Source organism: Littorina saxatilis, linkage group LG5 (genome assembly GCF_037325665.1).
Source record: "Littorina saxatilis isolate snail1 linkage group LG5, US_GU_Lsax_2.0, whole genome shotgun sequence".
NCBI lineage: Eukaryota > Metazoa > Mollusca > Gastropoda > Littorinimorpha > Littorinidae > Littorina > Littorina saxatilis.
Genome location: NC_090249.1, coordinates 24,836,115 through 24,854,490, shown reverse-complemented (window position 1 = coordinate 24,854,490; position 18,376 = coordinate 24,836,115). Strand labels below are relative to the sequence as shown.

Here is an 18,376-nt window from a genome sequence, read left to right as displayed (position 1 = left end):
ACACTTATGTTCCAACAAACTCTTTTTCACACATAGCTTTAGCGCATAAAGCCAGAGTCAGTTACTGCATTCTTCAAATTATTTATTCACCTCATCTATGAAACAGTAGGCAACATACATTTCAACGCATACAAAATAGAAACACACAACCATCTGTTGTCTAACGAGCATGCTTAACAAATTCTGAAAGTCTGTGGTCATTACAGAAACAACAACAATGAAAAAATACACACAAACTTGCTCACACTGCACACAAGCTCACACACACACTTCTGTATCAGTTCATACCGATATAAAAGGCGCTGCATTCACCTATGAAGTCGATACTCAGCACTAGTGTCAACCGTCCTGTGATTTCCCCTTGTCTCTGAACTGGCCTGGCGTGGTTTCAAAATCCTTGTATGCAGGAAATTTACCTGTGGAAAGGCCAGATATGAATGTGAACACACTTTCTGGCAGAATTTCGAAAGCATCAACCTGGAAATATTACCTTTAAATCTTATTTATTTATCTTTTCTTTTGTCAAAACATCTTAGGCCAAAAAGAAAAATATGTCTGTTTCCGGTAACATCGCCGAAAAAAATAGGGTTGGTCGGTCGGTGTTTTTTAAAATTTTTTTAAAATTAAAAAAACAAAAAACAAACCCTTTTTCTTACGTTTTGTTAACGTCTTTTTACGTGTTTTTTTTTAAATTTATTAACGCTTCCTTAGTTAACTTACAATTATTCAGCACATGTTTTTGACCTAGATATATTGAAACTAAATAAAGTATACTTGACTTTTTTAGTTTTTTGTTTGTTTGTACGAAAAGCAAAAAAAAACTTTAGGGTCGGCGCTTAAAAATAGGGTCGGTCGGGTTACCGGAAACAGACATATTTTTCTTTTTGGCCTTAACAGTTATATCAACATTTCTATGCAGTATCATTTTCATTGTCTACCATAACAGCACCTATAAGTTAAATATTCTTAATTAAATATATTGCATGTATATGTTCGTCTTACTTATCATGCATTCACAGAACTTCCTCAACATGGCAAACTTTTCAGAAACTTCAATTTATTTACCCACATGCAACTTCAGCTGGAATTACAGATGAGGCTCCTTATGATGCAAGAGCTGGACAAAAGTTGACTTACTGTTGAAAGAATCTTGCGTCACGGTCTCAGTGTAAGGTGCCTCTGCATTGGTGTCGGCATCACTAGCCTGAAATAATCAGGAGTGCCATTAAGTGACAGAATATGAGTAATAAAATTAACAAATTAATAAATTAATTAAGAAAAGACTGATAGGTAGACATATAAATACAGTAGTACCTGTGATATGATCTCCGATAAGAGGACACCTCCCAAAAAAGAATAGTTTCTGATTTTCTTTTGTCTATTACCTTCACCAAAACATACCTGTAATGACAGGCCATCTGCAATGTAGGGATATTTTTGGCTGGTTCGAATGGTGTGTGCTTTCATCAAATGTACCACTGTAGATATATACATAGATAACGGACAGAACATACTAAACAATTGAACAATTACCTTTCCTCCAGTTTTCTCCAGCTCTTTAGCTCGCACTTGTGTTCGTATCATCGTGGCATAGTTTCTGTCCAGCTCCTGTGAAAAAACACACACACCATCATCACCATGAGTGACTTAATATTGAAAGTATAGTTGAACCTGTCTATGATGACCACCCAAGGGACCGACCCAACATGGTTGTGATAAACAGGTTGTCGCTATGGAAAGGTGAATTACATAGAACAAATCTTCAGGGATATTTTGGGCGGTTGTAATGGGCATGCAGGTGTCAGTTTTTGAGAGGCGGTCACCAGGGCAGGTTTGACTGTATACATTATATATACACTCTTCAAAAAAAGTTAAGGATCGGTTGAAAAAACAGATCTAATTATAAACAAGAAGCGCAAAGCCCATACGACTCACATCCTTGACCTTTACATGACCTTGACCTTCAGGGTCAAGGTCAAATAACTAAACCTAGCAATGACATCATACACTAAGAACTGCTTTACACATTTTTCCTACCAAACTACATGTGACCTTGACCCAAGGTCAAGGTCATGCAACACAAAGCTGTTAATTCAAGACATAGGAAGTAAAATGGTGCTTATTGGCTCTTTCTACCGTGAGATATGGTCACTTTTAGTGGTTCACTACCTTATTTTGGTCACATTTCATAAGGGTCAAAGTGACCTTGACCTTGATCAAATGTGACCAAATGTGTCTCATGATGAAAGCATAACATGTGCCCCACATAATTTTTAAGTTTGAAACAGTTATCTTCCATAGTTCAGGGTCAAGGTCACTTCAAAATATGTATACAATCCAACTTTGAAGAGCTCCTGTGACCTTGACCTTGAAGCAAGGTAAACCAAACTGGTATCAAATGATGGGGCTTACTTTGCCCTATATATCATATATAGGTGAGGTATTGAATCTCAAAAACTTCAGAGAAAATGGGAAAAATGGGAAAAATAGCTGTTTTTTAGACAACATTTATGGCCCCTGCGACCTTGACCTTGAAGCAAGGTCAAGATGCTATGTATGTTTTTTGGGGCCTTGTCATCATACACCATCTTGCCAAATTTGGTACTGATAGACTGAATAGTGTCCAAGAAATATCCAACGAAGTTTTCCAGACGGACGTCCGGACGGACGGACGACTCGGGTGAGTACATAGACTCACTTTTGCTTCGCATGTGAGTCAAAAATTGCCAAAAAATTAAACATCGACATAATAATTAAAAGATTAATGTGTTTGAATTAACAAATGAACAAAGAGTCTTGACCTAGAATTTTGTTTGGCAAGCAGAGTTATTTTCCTTTGTGGGACTTCTCAAAAGCTTCTGCATTTTGGAAGAAAAAGGTGTTTTTTTTATATAGCCCCATGAAATTTGCGGAAATCATGCCAGGGCAAAAGGTTGTGATGCACGTGCTACAACAGGGTCCTGGCTATGAACATCGCTCACCAGCTTGTGTTTAAAGGTTGACACGCTGACACAATTATGCACAGTAGCAACATGCCCCCACGAAGAAAACTGAGCGATTTGGATAGAGGAAGGGCAATAGGATGGCTACAAGACGGTGTTGCTGCCAGGCAAGTGGCCCAGAGGCTTGCAGTGGCTCCTGTCATCATCAGACTAAAACAGAGATTCCACGCAACTGGAAGAGTGCAGGAGTGACAACGTTCTGGTCGGCCCAGAGTCACCACACAGTGGTCAGACGATCCGAAACCGCTTACACAACTTTGGCTTGCGTGCAAGGCGTCCAGTCCGAGGAACAACCCTGATTGCTAATCACCGAGCAGCTCGCCAAGCCTGGTGCACTTAACATGTAAGGTGGCAATGTCAGCAGTGGGCTCAGGTGTTGTTTACAGATGAGTCCCACTTTTGCTTGGAACCTGCTGATGGTCGCATCCGAGTGTGGAGGCGTCGCGGAGAGCGCTTCGGAGAAGGCGCTGTTCTGGAACGACAGCGTTTTGGCGGAGGCTCTGTGATGGTCTGGGGAGGGATCAGCACACGTCTAAGGACACCTCTGTACCATGTAGTGGGCAACTTGACCGGTGTCCGCTAACAGAATGAGATCCTGCAACCCCTGGTCATTCCAGCCCTCCAAGCGATCGGCCCTCGTGCGATTCTTCAGGATGACAACGCACCTCCTCATCGCTCTGCAGCTGTAAACACCTTCATCCAGCAGGCCAGGGTCAACAGGATGCTGTGGCCAGCCAACAGCCCGGACCTGAACCCCATAGAGCACATGTGGGACGAGCTTTGTTGTCGGGTACAGCAACATCACCCTCCTCCTGCCAATCTGGGTCAACTGCTGCAATGGCTCCAGCAGGAGTGGAATGGAGTTCCCAGAGCATTCATATGCAACCTGATCCACTCCATGCGCCAACGATGTGTTGAATGCCTGGCACACAACGGAGGGCACACGCGTTATTGACACTGATTCACATTGTTGTGAATTCCATTTTCGAGGGTTGTCACATTTGACACACTCTAGCTAAATTGTCGCTGCCACGTTCGATCTTTGCTTTGTTTGTCATTACTCCTTGGTTGTTCAATTATATAATTTTCAAAAAATGAAAGAATTCGGTCTTGTCTGTTTTGTGTGGCGTGCTTGTAAAAAAGTGATCCTTAACTTTTTTTGAAGAGTGTGTATATATATATATACACGAGCACATCAACTTCCACAAATGAGAAAAATACTGTGGCTTCCAAACTTGACACCAGAAAAATAGTGAACATAAAAAGGAATATTGAAAACAATTTTATCAGAAAGAAATTGAGACAAGAATTGCCCAACAATTTGCCTTATTCTTGTAAAGGACATAAGCATCTTTCGGTCTTCAACAACGCAAGCATTAATTTAAATGACAATAACAATCATGTCACACTGATGTCATTAACACAGGCAATAACCTTCCAAGATGCAACTAAAAGTTCAAAGAAAAAGGCAACAAAAAAAGAGAACAAAACTTGACTAAATGTAAAAAGGAAAGGACTTTTACAAAAATGTGTACCTCTTGTGCTGGCGGCACATTCCGTCTTCTCCGAAGCCATGCTGAATTAAGGAGAAAAAGAAAAAGTACATGAAAAAAGAATGACACCTTTAGTGAACTGTGAACTGAAGATCTATGGTATTAAACATTCTATTTCCATCAAGTCTATGATTAAAGAACTACATGTATAACCTTTCTCGTTTTTCTTTTAATTCTAATATGATATTCATAAAATCAACTAAAAAATAAAATAATAAAGGCCTAAAAATTCAATCACATGAAGATTAATTTCAACAAACATTTTTTTGAGAACTAGATTCATACTTAAATAAATAAATAAGATTAGCACTGATTTACTGTCTTGAGTATGAACTTCAATCAATCTTCATGCCTATATTTATTTTGTTTAGAAGAACTTGCAGCCCGTTAGCACAGATCTTGTGCAGTGACTCATCGACTTTCTTTCTTTATTTGGTTTTTAACGTCGTTTTCAACCACGAAGGGTTATATCGCGACGGGGAAAGGGGGGGGGGGGGGGAGGGGGGGAGATGGGATAGAGCCACTTGTCAATTGTTTCTTGTTCACAAAAGCACTAATCAAAAATTTGCTCCAGGGGCTTGCAACGTAGTACAATATATTACCTTACTGGGAGAATGCAAGTTTCCAGTACAAAGGACTTAACATTTCTTACATACTGCTTGACTAAAATCTTTACAAACATTGACTATATTCTATACAAGAAACACTTAACAAGGGTAAAAGGAGAAACAGAATCCGTTAGTCGCCTCTTACGACATGCTGGGGAGCATCGGGTAAATTCTTCCTCCTAACCCGCAGGGGGTTCATCAACTTTGATGATCGTCAAAGAATTATTTGTGTTTGAATAGACGGTCTCTGAAAATAACTGTCTGGTTTGTATGGGTTGTGAAAGAGTGAATGCCCTTGCTTTTAGTGAGGCAAGCTTTCTAAACATGCTCCTTGTCCACATGTTTCAGACATATCCCTCGCTATAGTTACTGGCCTATAATGTCACGTGGGAAAATTGTACTCTCTAAAAGCAAGAGTATTCACGCTTTCACAACCCATACAAAAAGGCAATGTTATTTCGAAACATCATCTATTCTTCAACGATGACACAAAAGCACATTACAATAAAGGGTAATCAATAAGATACATGCTTACAATCCCATTCTACACATATATATATATACTAGATGATTACCCGCTTCGCCGGGAAGAAGTAGAGCCGGGTGTACGCCGGTTTCGCCGGCGCACGAAGGAAAGGAGATAAACGCGCAAAACACTGGAGACCTTCTAAAAATAGTAACGTGCAGTGACCTTCTAAAAATAGTAACGTAGTAACGGGAATATGGATTGACGCCACACGGAGGAAAGGAGATAATCGCGGCTGAAAACACTGGAGAAGATAAGGAAGAGTTACTGGTAGTGGATCCCGACAAAAACAAAAAAAAATCGGTTCAGCGCGCACAGCGCTGCGCGCTGAGAGCACGTGTTGAAATATCTCATCGATGAGGTTGTGTCCGGGGTGTAGCTGAATACGGTGTCCAAATTTGAAAAAGATCCACCGAGAACTTTGGCCGTGCATCGCGAACAGACAGACAGACAGACACTAGTCGTATATATATACAGATACATATCTATATGTAGCCTAGCAGCACACATCTTGAATAACTTACACCAAATTTGAAGTTCGCTCCTTCAGAAATGTTTTAGAAGTCTTGCTGGAGCATGGTGCGAGGGGGAAAGGGGGGGAGATGGGATAGAGCCACTTGTTAATTGTTTCTTGTTCACAAAAGCACTACTCAAAAAATTGCTCCAGGGGCTTGCAACGTAGTACAATATATTACCTTACTGGGAGAATGCAAGTTTCCAGTACAAAGGACTTAACATTTCTTACATACTGCTTGACCAAAATCTTTACAAACATTGACTATATTCTATACAAGAAACACTTAACAAAGGAGAAACAGAATCCGTTAGTCGCTTCTTACGACATGCTGGGGAGCATCGGGTAAATTCTTCCCCCTAACCCGCGGGGGGTCTTTTGTTGTTCAAATTCTTGAATGGCGACACAAAAGCAAAATACAATAAAGTGTAATTAGCCATGACATGCTTACAATCCCATTCTACAGGCACTTCAGGGACGAACGTGGGGTCCTCTTCCATGCCAGGGGATTCCACCCATCTTGATCCTCTGCGCTCTCCCTCTTTATCTGCAATTATAGTGCATGAATACCCATATCAGCACATTCGGGAGTATAGAAAGTTGTACAGTCAAGGTGAATGATGACATGAGAACAGTTTTGAAGTGTGAGTAGGAGAAAGATCTGGGAGTAACATTTGATAATACATTGAGCTTTGACAAAACATTATTAATAAAGCTAATACATGTAAAATGATTGGCAAAATAAAGAGAATTTTTCCTTTTTTGATAAAGATGTTTTTAAAACTGCATAAAGCACTGACGCGTGTTTCTTTCAGGCGAGATATTCTTTCGGCTAGCCGCTCGCGAAGCTGGAGGCGAGATTGTCTTTGAAACGGTTTAATGGCTAGCTACGCAAGAATTAAACACCATTGGTTGATTCCGAAAAGGTCGTCTGCACTGGTCGGTAAAAAACCATGGACAGCCAATCGGATGGGCAGCTGCGTGGCCGCCATGTTTTCTCGCCAAGCGAGCAAGCCCAAAGCTACCTAGCGTTCGAGGCGAGAATTCTAGCGTCACTCGCGGCGAGATGTGCCCAAGAAACGGTACTTCCTCGCCCCACTCGCCAATTCTCGCCTGTAAGAATCAGGGGACAGGTTAGACCACACTTAGAATAACATCATCTGGCACCCCTATTTGAAGTGACAATCAGCAGCCGTAGAAAGGGTGCAAATTAGGTCCACGAAACTGATTAAAGATTAAAAAAAACATGACATATATATATGTCAACAGGCTAGCTGCGTGCACTCAATTTCCAAACTCTTAAATCAAGAAAATCATGAGGTGACTTGACATTCAGACGTACAATTTAATGTTCATGGTATCGATGATGTAAATGTTGAATTTTGTTTTTTAATGTAATGTACGACTGATGCAACAAGAAATAGCACTGATAAGATCTTTATTGAATTAAGTGTAGCGGGAGAGCCCTACTAGCTCAGAGTTGCAGGTACTCAGTGACCCCACCTTCCTTCTGGTTACCCCCACCTTTCCTGTAGATACCCCCACCCCCTCCCTTACAGCCAGCCCACAGCAATCACAGAGTCTTGGAGAGGGTATAAAAGAGGCCGGCTCTGCGAGTGTCGTCAGTCAGCGCTGAATAAGTGCTTGCTCTCTTTTCCTCGTCCCTTTCTCTCTCTCTTACACGCTGCATAAGTGTGTAAGTACTCTCTATCACTTTCATCTGTCTCTGTTTCGTTGTTCGTTTTGTAACTCAGCGTTGAATTTAAATGCTGTGTGTTCTGCTTGTTCGTTTTGTAACTCAGCGTTGAATTTAAATGCTGTGTGTTCTGCTTGTTCGTTTTGTAACTCAGCGTTGAATTTAAATGCTGTGTGTTCTGCTTGTTCGTTTTGTCTCTCAGCGTTGAATTTAAATGCTGTGTGTTCTGCTTGTTCGTTTTGTAACTCAGCGTTGAATTTAAATGCTGTGTGTTCTGCTTGTTCGTTTTGTCTCTCAGCGTTGAATTTAAATGCTGTGTGTTCTGCTTGTTCGTTTTGTCTCTCAGCGTCGTATTTAAATGCTGAACGTTTGCATGTTCGTTCCGTCTTTCAGTGTTGAGTATACGTGTTGTTGCCGTGTCTGTCTTGTGTGTGAAACAGAGCAGGAATGATAAAAGCTTACACAAGAAAAGAGCCGTAGGTGCTATAGTTACTGATCGGACTGAGTTGGGGGTAAACGCTAAGTAAAGTTAAGGATTGTTTGGTGCTTTGTTTGATGGGTTTGTTTACTTGCTTTTCATGTATTATAGTGTAAATAAAACCTTGTAACTGTTCTTTATGAGTTATGGTGAACACCACTGTACGTACGAGAGGTGAGCGTGAACATGCGTGTGTCGGTGAAAGAACGTGAGTGGGTGAGCTTGGTTTGGTGTCATGTATTGTAACTTCTGCCTCTCCTTGACTGTTGTCCTGTAAACATGTGTTGTTAAAACCGTACGTGGCAAACTCTAACATCCAAAACACACATCACAATATTCATGTAACACACAGTCTAGATTACTAAGAAACACACAGGGTTTCCTCTGAATACCGAGGTCGGCTAGTATTGTAGGCATGCATTGAACACAACGCGAGGCATAGACTAAACTGATTGTGCAACTACATTACATAGGGCTAGAGTAAAGGAAGATAAATATAGTTGCTCTCCTCGGCAATCTTCAGCCTCCCCCTGAGAACAAATAATGAGGATACGGACCCTCTCTGGGGCTCCGGTTACATAAGTCAAACTAATATTAGAAAACATTAGTTAATTATGAATACCAGACGTTTCGCACCTTTGACGGTTCGCACTTCGGACGATTCGCACTTAATCTACAATTTGGACATGACGTTTCGCACTTTTTTTGTCTTTTCGCACATTTTACTTATGACGTTTCGCACTTTTCAGAATGACGTTTCGTACTTTTTTCCAAGATGTGCGAAACGTCATTGCCAAGAGGTGCGAAACGTCATTGTCATTTATATTTGAAAGTGGGAACTTCGGAAGCAAAGTTGCCGATATGTGTGTGTGTTTCTTAGTTTGTAGAGAATAATATAGGTCCCTGGTAGAGAGAGAGAGAGAGAGAGAGAGAGAGAGAGAGAGAGAGTGTGTGTGTGTGTGTGTGTGTGTGTGTGTGTGTGTGTGTGTGTGTGTGTGTGTGTGTGTGTGTGTGTGTGTGTGTGTGTGTGTGTGTGTGCCGGTGTGTGTGTGTGTGTGCGCGTGTTAATCTGTATTTAAATACTGGTCTGTTATTTTTCGCCTAGCGCGCTCACCCAATACAGATAGCGCACTGAGTCGCCACTCACTGCATGCCTTCACAAAAAATACTGCCGAAAGGAGAAACGCTTGAAAGGAAGGGTGGCGCGTTCATGAGTGATTGTGCAATTTCTAACTTGAGCAGGCTGAGGGAGTGTTAGTGAGGATGATTGGCTTGATAATTTTAGCTACTTGGCCAGTTGGGGAAATTGCATGTTGTTGTTTTTCAATATTTATTTTTAGTTTTAAATTTGTAAAGAGCTTATATTTATATTCAGTGATCGCGCTAGATATCTTTCAAACCGGTATGACATCATGAGCGGCACAATGCTCTCACGAAAATTGAACCTGCCAATGCAACCAGTCAAATGCAAACATTGACTAAATCAATGTTTATCAATGCCATCGACACGCAGACGTTTTCTGTGGAATAAATTCGGGTTATTCCCCCCCCCCCCCCCCCCCCCCCTGGTTGTCAAAAAAGTGTTGACGCGCAGAGCCGATGTCAAAATCACCGAGTGACTTGCTATGCCATCGTAGCATCATCAGGCGGTTGACGTAGCCTACTAGGCCGTGAATCACTTTCAGTTTCAGTGTCTGACAATTAGGGGCTTTTCTGACCTCTTGGAGGCAGAAACGACAGCAATGATCTTTGCTTCATGGTTATGATTATTCAGAAACTAAGGGGGTGGAGTTTACGTCCTCTCAGGTAGCTATGACCTATTTTGGGACATGAGTTGGGCGGCCCTGTGATAGTACTGGCCTCAAATATATATGTGAGCCGGCAAAGAGCGGATCTGGTGTGCGTAGGTGATTTTCCAGTATGATCGCATGCCGGCTTTAGCATTCTGCTATTTTGACGTCATTTTTGACGTTTCGTTAACACGACCTTGCGACACCAAGCCTCATCAATTTGTTTTCCATGATACAATGGCAACATTGTATCAACATGACACCTGTCACAACAAGCCATGCAATTCTCTCTCTCTCTCTCTCTCTCTCTCTCTCTCAGTCTCTCAGTCTCTCTCTCTCTCTCTCTCTCTCTCTCTCTCTCTCTCTCTCTCTCTCTCTCTCTCTCTCTCGGCTCTTGAAACGTGATGTGTAAGTCTGTGCGCTATATTGATGTGATTGATTGTTGCAAAATGTTGATTCAAATTAAAGATGATTTCAGCCTGTTGTAACAAACTAACACTCTACTCTGAGAAAAAAAATCATTGTGTTCAAAATAGATCGAGACAGCAGCAACTAGCTAGCTGCATGCGCTGAGTGTCACTGAGAGAATTGTTACACAGTGTAATGCCCCCCCCCCCCCCCCAAGATTTCCCCTGTATAAGACCTTGCTTTTTCACATATACCTTATTCATGACCTGTGAAAAGGGTATAGGCCTACTTTTTTGTGCCAGTCGAAGGGTTGCCATTTCTAGAACGAGGCAGCTCGTTTCCGGAAATGCGGCGCTTTGTTGGAAATCAAATGAGGTTTCGGGAAATCCCGATTATTCCAACTCTGCCCCGGATTCTTACTTTGCGCCCAACAACAACACCAAAATCGCTCACCTATGACTATGACGATTCGCACCTTATTATGCTGACGATTCGAACTTTTTCCTTGTGACGATTCGCACCTATCACTATGACGATTCGCACCTGATGCTGACGGTTCGAACTTTTTCCTTGTGACGATTCGCACAAGTGCGAATCGTCAAAGTGCGAAACGGCGAAAGTGCGAAACGTCTGTATACCGTTAATTATTTGTGCCCTCATAAAACACCCTGGCAGATATGTTGTAAAACATGCACAACACATTTACACTTTTAATAATTTGCTCGATAAAAAAACTAACTTTTATTGAGTCAGTGTTGTGACTGTGCTTGTATGATTATTGACATTGAGAAAACGATTTTGAGCATGCTATAACTTATATTTAACCTACAACAAATCTGTTAAATGAGATGTGACGCATAAAAAGGAGCGAGGCTCATGGAAAACTTTTTCCAGTCCCCACAACCACTATGTCGACTTCAAAACGACAGGAGAAAGATTTTCACAATCTGAAGCCAGTGAAGGTAGTATGCAACTATGGTCGTGCAAATCGCAGTTATCAGGAAAAAAATCGTCTGCTACAGCAGCTTCGCGCACTACTTACCTTTGTCAAGCTCATAGTATCTGTTGCCTAGGTGATCTTCACCGACAAATCTCGATTTTGTAGGACGTGGAGGGAAAATGTTTGCAAAAATCCTGCTGATTAAACCTTTTGCGCGTGACATTTTTCGCTTTGAACTCTACATGCTAAAATGACTTTCACGAGCTTGCCGTGGTGTTCTCCGGATGTTAACGCTTTTCCTAGAGCCAGAAGAAAGTTGTTAGCGGATTGGTCGATGGAAAATGTTGGACCAATAAGATCGTATCTCTCAAACATCTTTTGACGCATCAGTTGTAAACATGGCGTACTACGACAGGCAGACTGTCACCGAGCGGACCGGGTTTGCAGAAACTTCACACAGATCAAGTAATAGACAATACGAAGAAGGCTACACGGGTCAGTCAAGCACAAACAGAAGTGATTTCTCATCGGCATCCTATTCCACTTCCAGACTCGAGCATATCTCAGGAAGCAGCCAGGGCTACGGCGAACGCGCTTTCCAGTGCTTCAGCAGCTTCGAGTCCGAGACAGGGAGGGAGTCAAGATTTCGTTCATCTCACTCCAGTGGTGTTATTAGAAGTGATCTTCACTGTGATATGCAGTCTTCATCTTCCTCGTTTTACCCAGAGACACAGAGTATGGATTTTGAGAGAAGCATTGGGGAAGACTTCGGAGACAAAAGAGACTTCGCCCCAAAACTTCAGCAAAATCAGTCCCTATCAGTTGCCACAGCAGGTGAACATATATTCACCGGTGGAGTCGCAGAAAGTGCACGCAATGTCATCAGTGACTATGACCATAAATATGTGCAAAGCAGTAGTTCGGGGTTAAATCATGACAGGGACTCGAGGGAGTGCACAGAGTTTGACAGCAAACAAACAATGAAAAGAGACAGACAGCATTCCAGATCACCACGTCGTGACAGTAGATTTGGTTCCAACCCAAGTGGACATGACAATTCTGGTGACATGCTTGTGCGTGATAACAGATATTCCTCAAAAGCCACTGATGGGTCGTATGAACGTAGAAGTAAAGTTTCAAGGTTTGATGATGCAGGTACTTCAAAAGACAGGAGCCATCGAAGACATTCTCTTGATCCCAGAGAGCGAGGAAAGAAGAGTTCTACTTCTAGAGATGACAGTGGATATGGTGAAAAGCAGGATAGTGTTGAGCGTCATGTAAGGTTTTTTTCTTTAAATAAGTTGCATACAAATACCATTATTACTATATTAGTATTAATAGTATCCCTATCAGATCAAAGCAATGTCAAATAAAGTTGTACTTGTATAAGCTAAGTCTGTAGGAAATGTTATCCTTTTTTCCATGAAACAGTCAGAGCGTAATTGTATAACATTTTTTGAATACCTTGTTTCAGTAACAAAACTAACATGATTAACCACATCAGTTTGATCGATTTGAATCACCTAAGTTTGGTACATGATCATGATTCAGTCAAAAAGATGGTGCATTGTAATTTAGTGTACTGTAATGTAGTGTAAGAAACGTAGTAAGCCATTCTGCTTGCATGCATGTGTCCTTTTAACTTTTAAGACATTATTTTTCTCTGAAAAGTGATTTGTTTCATCACTTGAACCAGTCTAGGAGACGGAGCCGTAGCAGGGACCGCGAAAGACGACACAGAGACTCAGACCGAGACAAGCGACACCGACATTCAGACCGTGACAGACACAGCGGAGGTCGACACTTGAGCAGGGATCAAGACAAAGACAGAGGCCGCAGTCCAAGGGAAGTCCCATGGGTCCCACCACCGCTTCCAGAACACCTGCGACAGATGCCAGCAGTAACTGGTTTACCCCCTCCTCTGCCACCAAACCAGCAGCAGGGTTCATCTTCGGTACCCTGGGTACCTCCGCCTGTTGCTGCTTCAGCCCAGCCGGCTGCTCCGCAGCTGCAGAATCATTTCCAGAATGACGGCAGTTTCCTGGCGATGTTCCGAAAGAAGATGCAGTCTGCTAGCACAGTACAACAGCAGTCTGAGGATTCGAACAACAGTGACGCTCATTCTACCTCGTGTTCTGAAACCTTGGGAGCTGGGACTGCTATCATTCGTGCCACACTGGCGCCGGCACTTCCGTCGTCTGGAATGCCTGTTGTAAGGAAATACACTGCTGCGTCTGGTTCTTGTTGCAACTTTGTACTCCCTGATTCTGTGTGTTCTGTTCATATAGATCCATGTTTAATGTCCCCATCCTGCGAAGGACTCTCCGGTGCTAATGCAACAAGTGCTCGTTTTTCTGTTTCTTTTTTTTCTGCACACTTTCTTTCTTTCTGTTTCTCTTTCAAATTTGATCATCATTCACACATTTTGGCTGTTGTTGGTTCTAAATCTGCAAACAAGCTATTTTCGCACCACCCACATCATCATTGTTTTACTGTGCCAGTTGTTATTACCACCATCGACACCATGCTTTCCATAGACCTTTTCTCAAAAAAACTAAATCATGATCAATTTTTGTTTTTTGTTAAGTTGCTTCCATTTAAATTCCTTTGCGTTAAACTTAAAGGTACCTTTCTTCAGGCATAAACAATCATGTACACCACTATTTATTTACAAGGCACCCCACGAATGGTCTACCTAGGTGTACTTTTGTAAGTTTTGTGGCACCCTTAAAATGTATGCATTATTCTTCAAATCAGTTCAGTTAGATTTATGCGCTAGATTCGCGTTCATAGTGCTACGGATCCAACAGAAATTTCTCTCGTCTTCAATTTTCAGCCAAGTCTACATTCATGTCCTTTCTGTATGGAAAATAGGAGATGATTCCAGTCTGAAAATCAGTACTGATGATGAATCTTTAGCCAAATGTAGTGCATCCCTAGACAGGCCCTTTACAGGTTAAGTGTGTCACGGTACCCCCTTCAAAAATGTGTGTGTGCATCATTCTATCCTACAGGAGTGAGATACTGTCACATTATTTATTTTGCTTTTTAAGTAAGACAGAGATCTAGCTGTCTGTTATTTTATTTATTGTCCATTTATTTAGTTGGAGTGGCGGACTCTTTTGTTAGTTGCATGTCCTAATACAACAGCACAACTTTGACAGTCATATGGCATGATATGATTGATAATGTGGTGTGACCCGTCTTAACAGTCGAACCTGCTAATGATTAAGGACCATGTATGGGACTTCAAAAAAGTGGTCGTTTTACACAGATGGTCACCTTGGAAAGGTGAAATATACTGAAGAAAAAAAAAGGTTGGGGGTTTGTTAGGGTGGTAGGTCAGGTGTGGGCAGGTGGTCGCTATTGAGAGTAGGTTTGACTGGAATCTTGACCCACACCAAATCGGAAAGACTTGTTTGCGTAACACTATTCACTCTGTACTTTAGGATTTTGTGCCCAGTAACAAGCTTAGCTACCAAGATTTTGATATGATCTCTGAAATTGCTCATCAACGGAGCTTATAGTCACTTGTTCCTGTAACAAGCTTAGCTACCAAGATTTGAATATGATCTCTGAAATTGCTCATCAACGGAGCTTATAGTCACTTGTTCCTGTTTTGCATCTCTGTTCAGGGCCTTACAAAATACAACATACACAAAAGTAATGATAAAAACAAATAGATAAAATAAAAACATAGAACAAGTAAAGCAGAACAACTAATGAAAAAAGAAATGAAAAAAGGCACATGCACACACACACACAAAACGTACCCTACAACAGAAGAATAGAAAAGGCAGAGCAGTCTTGGCATAAAACTAGGTAAGAGGCAGGAGGAATCAAGCACTTGAACCTAGGCACTCATTTTGTTGTGGTCTAAATATCTGTATGCATTTGTTTATGGTGGTAGTGATTTCTCTCTTCAGATTGCCAGGCGACGGATCTCCAAAATTCTTAAGACAGGGGTGGTACAGAAGCCAAAGAAAGACTCAGCACCAGCAGCGGTAAGTTGTTTAATTTTGAAGAAAGATATTTCTTTATGGTGTTATTTTGACAAAAGACAGTTTTTTGATGTTGCATTCTTGCTACTGTATATTGTTTGATCAGAATAAAGATTGCAGTACAACTGTGGGATGTCTTAGAGTGTCTGTGTGTCTTATCCTTGCTTGTTCTCTTTTTCTTTTTTTCCACCCCCCAGTTTTTTAACTTTAAAATGAAGGTGTTTTGGATAGAGACATGTCTCGTAGTGCACATGTGGCCATCCTTTTTTCATTGGCTTTACCGCTCTTGAAAATTTGAAAAAGCAGTTGTGTAATTTTAAACACAGACGTGTAAACACTCTCACAGTTACGAACATTACTAGAGGGGTTCTGGAGCTCTCTCTCTCTCTCTCTCTCTCTCTCTCTCTCTTTCTTACAGTTGTATGTCAGAAACAGTTCAGTGTGTAACTTCTTTGCTTCCTATTTACATGACAGATCTCAATATACTGCCCTAAACTGTAAAATATCTACTGAGGAGACTGTGAAATACGCGTATACGGGGTGCCTCAAGCAGGGGCGGATCTGGGTTTTGAAAGGGGGGGGTGCAAAGTTCTTTTTTTGTTTTTTTTTGGTTTTTTGTATCTTATTAGCGAAGGCGCGAAGTGCCGAACCGATGGCGCCGAGCATGCTAGGGCGGTCCGGGGGCATGCCCCCCCGGAATTTTTTTTTAAAAAGGAAGCAAAATTGTGCAATCTGGTGCAATCTGAGCGTGTAAAGTGCTATTTTCAGGTGATACATTTTTCTTCTTTTTTTTTTTTTTTTTTTTTTTTTTTTTTTTTTTTGGTCCCGCTGGGGGGGGGGGGGTGCAATTGCACCCATTGCACCCCCCCCCCAGATCCGCCCCTGCAAGGTTCAGTGCTTGGGCCGATCTTATTCTGTCTGTATATCAATGATCTGCCACTGCACATTTCTGATAGTAATGTAAGAAGTGATTTTTTTTGCTGACGATTCTTCTCTTCATGCAAGTGGAAAGTCTGTTCCAGTAATAGAGTCCTCCCTTCAAACAGCTTTAAACAATGTAAATAACTGGTGTAGTGCTAATGCTATGCTTGTCCATCCAATAACTAAAAGTATGGTAATTGCAACCAGACAAAAACACCAGATTTCTCCACTCAAACTAAATGTTACTATTGGTACGCAATCAATTGAACAAGTTCAACAGCATCGCGTCTTAGGGGTAATTATTGATTGTGAATTCAAGTGGCAGGCACAATTACAGCATATTTGCAAGAAAGTAGCCAAGAACGTTTTCCTCCTATCCAAGTTAAAGCAATTTACGGACAGAAGGACTCTGGAAATGTTCCACCATGCTCATTTAATGCCTCACATTAATTATGTTTCGACGCTCTGGGATGGCAGCAGTAATGTCCACTTGAAAAAGTTAGACTCTCTCTATCGTTGCTCGGCCAAACCATAGACCATTTATCTGGACCGCCAACAAGCTCTCTCTCCGCTCTTTCTCTCTATTACGAGGTAGCGGCCTATCGCATTTAGGAACCTACGCTTACATGGCCTTTCAAAAATCAGGGGGATGTCATATCCGGTGTCGATTGTAAACATGGACAAAGTTGCCGAGGTAAGTTCTGAAAATGCTAAAATAAACTCAGCTAAAGTGCATATGGAACATGTTTTTCAATGAGTTTTGTTAAGTTTAGTTTGGAGTTTTGGAAAATCCAGTTCATTGTCACCTCCCATTGTCACAAATAACTGGAGCGTGCTTTCTTTTCACTGTCTTCGAATCGCTGGCCTTTCAAACCGGACGCTAAGCGCCCCTGAAAGTCAAGCGTCGTAACCTCGAACTTGACGAGTTGGCGGTCCAGGCTATTTGGTCTATGGCCAAACTCATCGTAAAAGATAATGCATCAACAGATATGAAATTAAAGGCTTAACTTTCTTCCACTGGAAAAGAATCTCAAGTTAAACAAAGCCATTTTCATGCATAAATTGTATTACGGTAAAGTGCCGATTTACATTACATCATTATTTAATAAAGCTACCCACAGATATGGGTCGGTCAACTTGATCCCACCGATTCCACGAATTGACCTGTAGAAGACCAGTCTTGCTTTTTCGGGAACTACAGTTTGGAATTCGCTTCCATCATCCTTTAAGCACTTAAAATCATTAAAAAGTTTTAAAAAATGTGTTAAAAATCACTTTATGTCTGAGTAGTTTAACGCCTTTTGATTTGCCACACTTAGTATTTCGTCAAAGATATGCTGTACATTGTATGTTCTGAACATATTTTTGTTGTACTATTGCTACATGTTCGATTGCTACCAGCTTGTATTTATAATTACCTGCATAGTATGCATTTGATTTTATGAATAACCACATATGTATGCTCTTCATGCCTCTTCATCGTTATCATCATCATCATCATCATCGTCATCTTTATTATCACGTGCTGAAGTTTTCCGACCTCCTTTTGTTGGTTAACTTTTTAATTTTTAATTTTTAATTATATAATTGTGTGTCTATGCGTCCCAAGGACAGATTGTAAGAAAAGGCGTAGCCTTAAATCTTAATCCTTGTTAAATAAAGTTCAATGCAATTCAATTCAATTCAATTCAATTCTCTCTCTCTCTCTCTCTCTGTTGCACGCACGCACACACACACACACACACACACACACACACACACACACACACACACACTGACACACTGACATGTATGGCTATGCAAACACTCACAACATATGCTTACAATGAAATGTAAGTGGAGAAGAACAAGAGGAACAAAAAATGTGTCAAGAAAGATGCAAACCTTCAAGGTTTGCCCTAAATTCTGTCGGGGGGGGGGGGGGGGGGGGGGGGGGGGG

At 41.4% G+C, this 18,376-nt stretch overlaps 2 protein-coding genes across 3 annotated transcripts in view; one reads left to right on the top strand and one right to left on the bottom strand.

The window, feature by feature from the left end:
• Positions 1-65: 65 nt before the first annotated feature.
• On the bottom strand, positions 66-11,825 carry LOC138966660 (NADH dehydrogenase [ubiquinone] 1 alpha subcomplex assembly factor 2-like). The gene is made up of 6 exons (XM_070338960.1): positions 11,618-11,825; positions 6,655-6,750; positions 4,538-4,578; positions 1,534-1,608; positions 1,138-1,204; positions 66-416 (listed from the first exon to the last, which is right to left on the bottom strand). The coding sequence occupies exons 1-6, from the start codon at positions 11,736-11,738 to the stop codon at positions 340-342; spliced, it is 477 nt and encodes a 158-aa protein (XP_070195061.1). The 5' UTR covers positions 11,739-11,825; the 3' UTR covers positions 66-339.
• A 66-nt stretch (positions 11,826-11,891) lies between these two features.
• Positions 11,892-18,376, top strand: part of LOC138966655 (serine/arginine-rich splicing factor 4-like) — a 25,158-nt gene continuing 18,673 nt past the window's right edge. For both annotated transcript variants that reach the window (XM_070338952.1, XM_070338951.1), the window contains exons 1-3: positions 11,892-12,792; positions 13,212-13,727; positions 15,442-15,519. In XM_070338952.1, the coding sequence (XP_070195053.1) occupies positions 11,914-12,792; positions 13,212-13,727; positions 15,442-15,519 (1,473 nt within the window). In that variant the 5' untranslated portion in view covers positions 11,892-11,913. The remainder of the gene's footprint in view (positions 12,793-13,211; positions 13,728-15,441; positions 15,520-18,376) is intronic.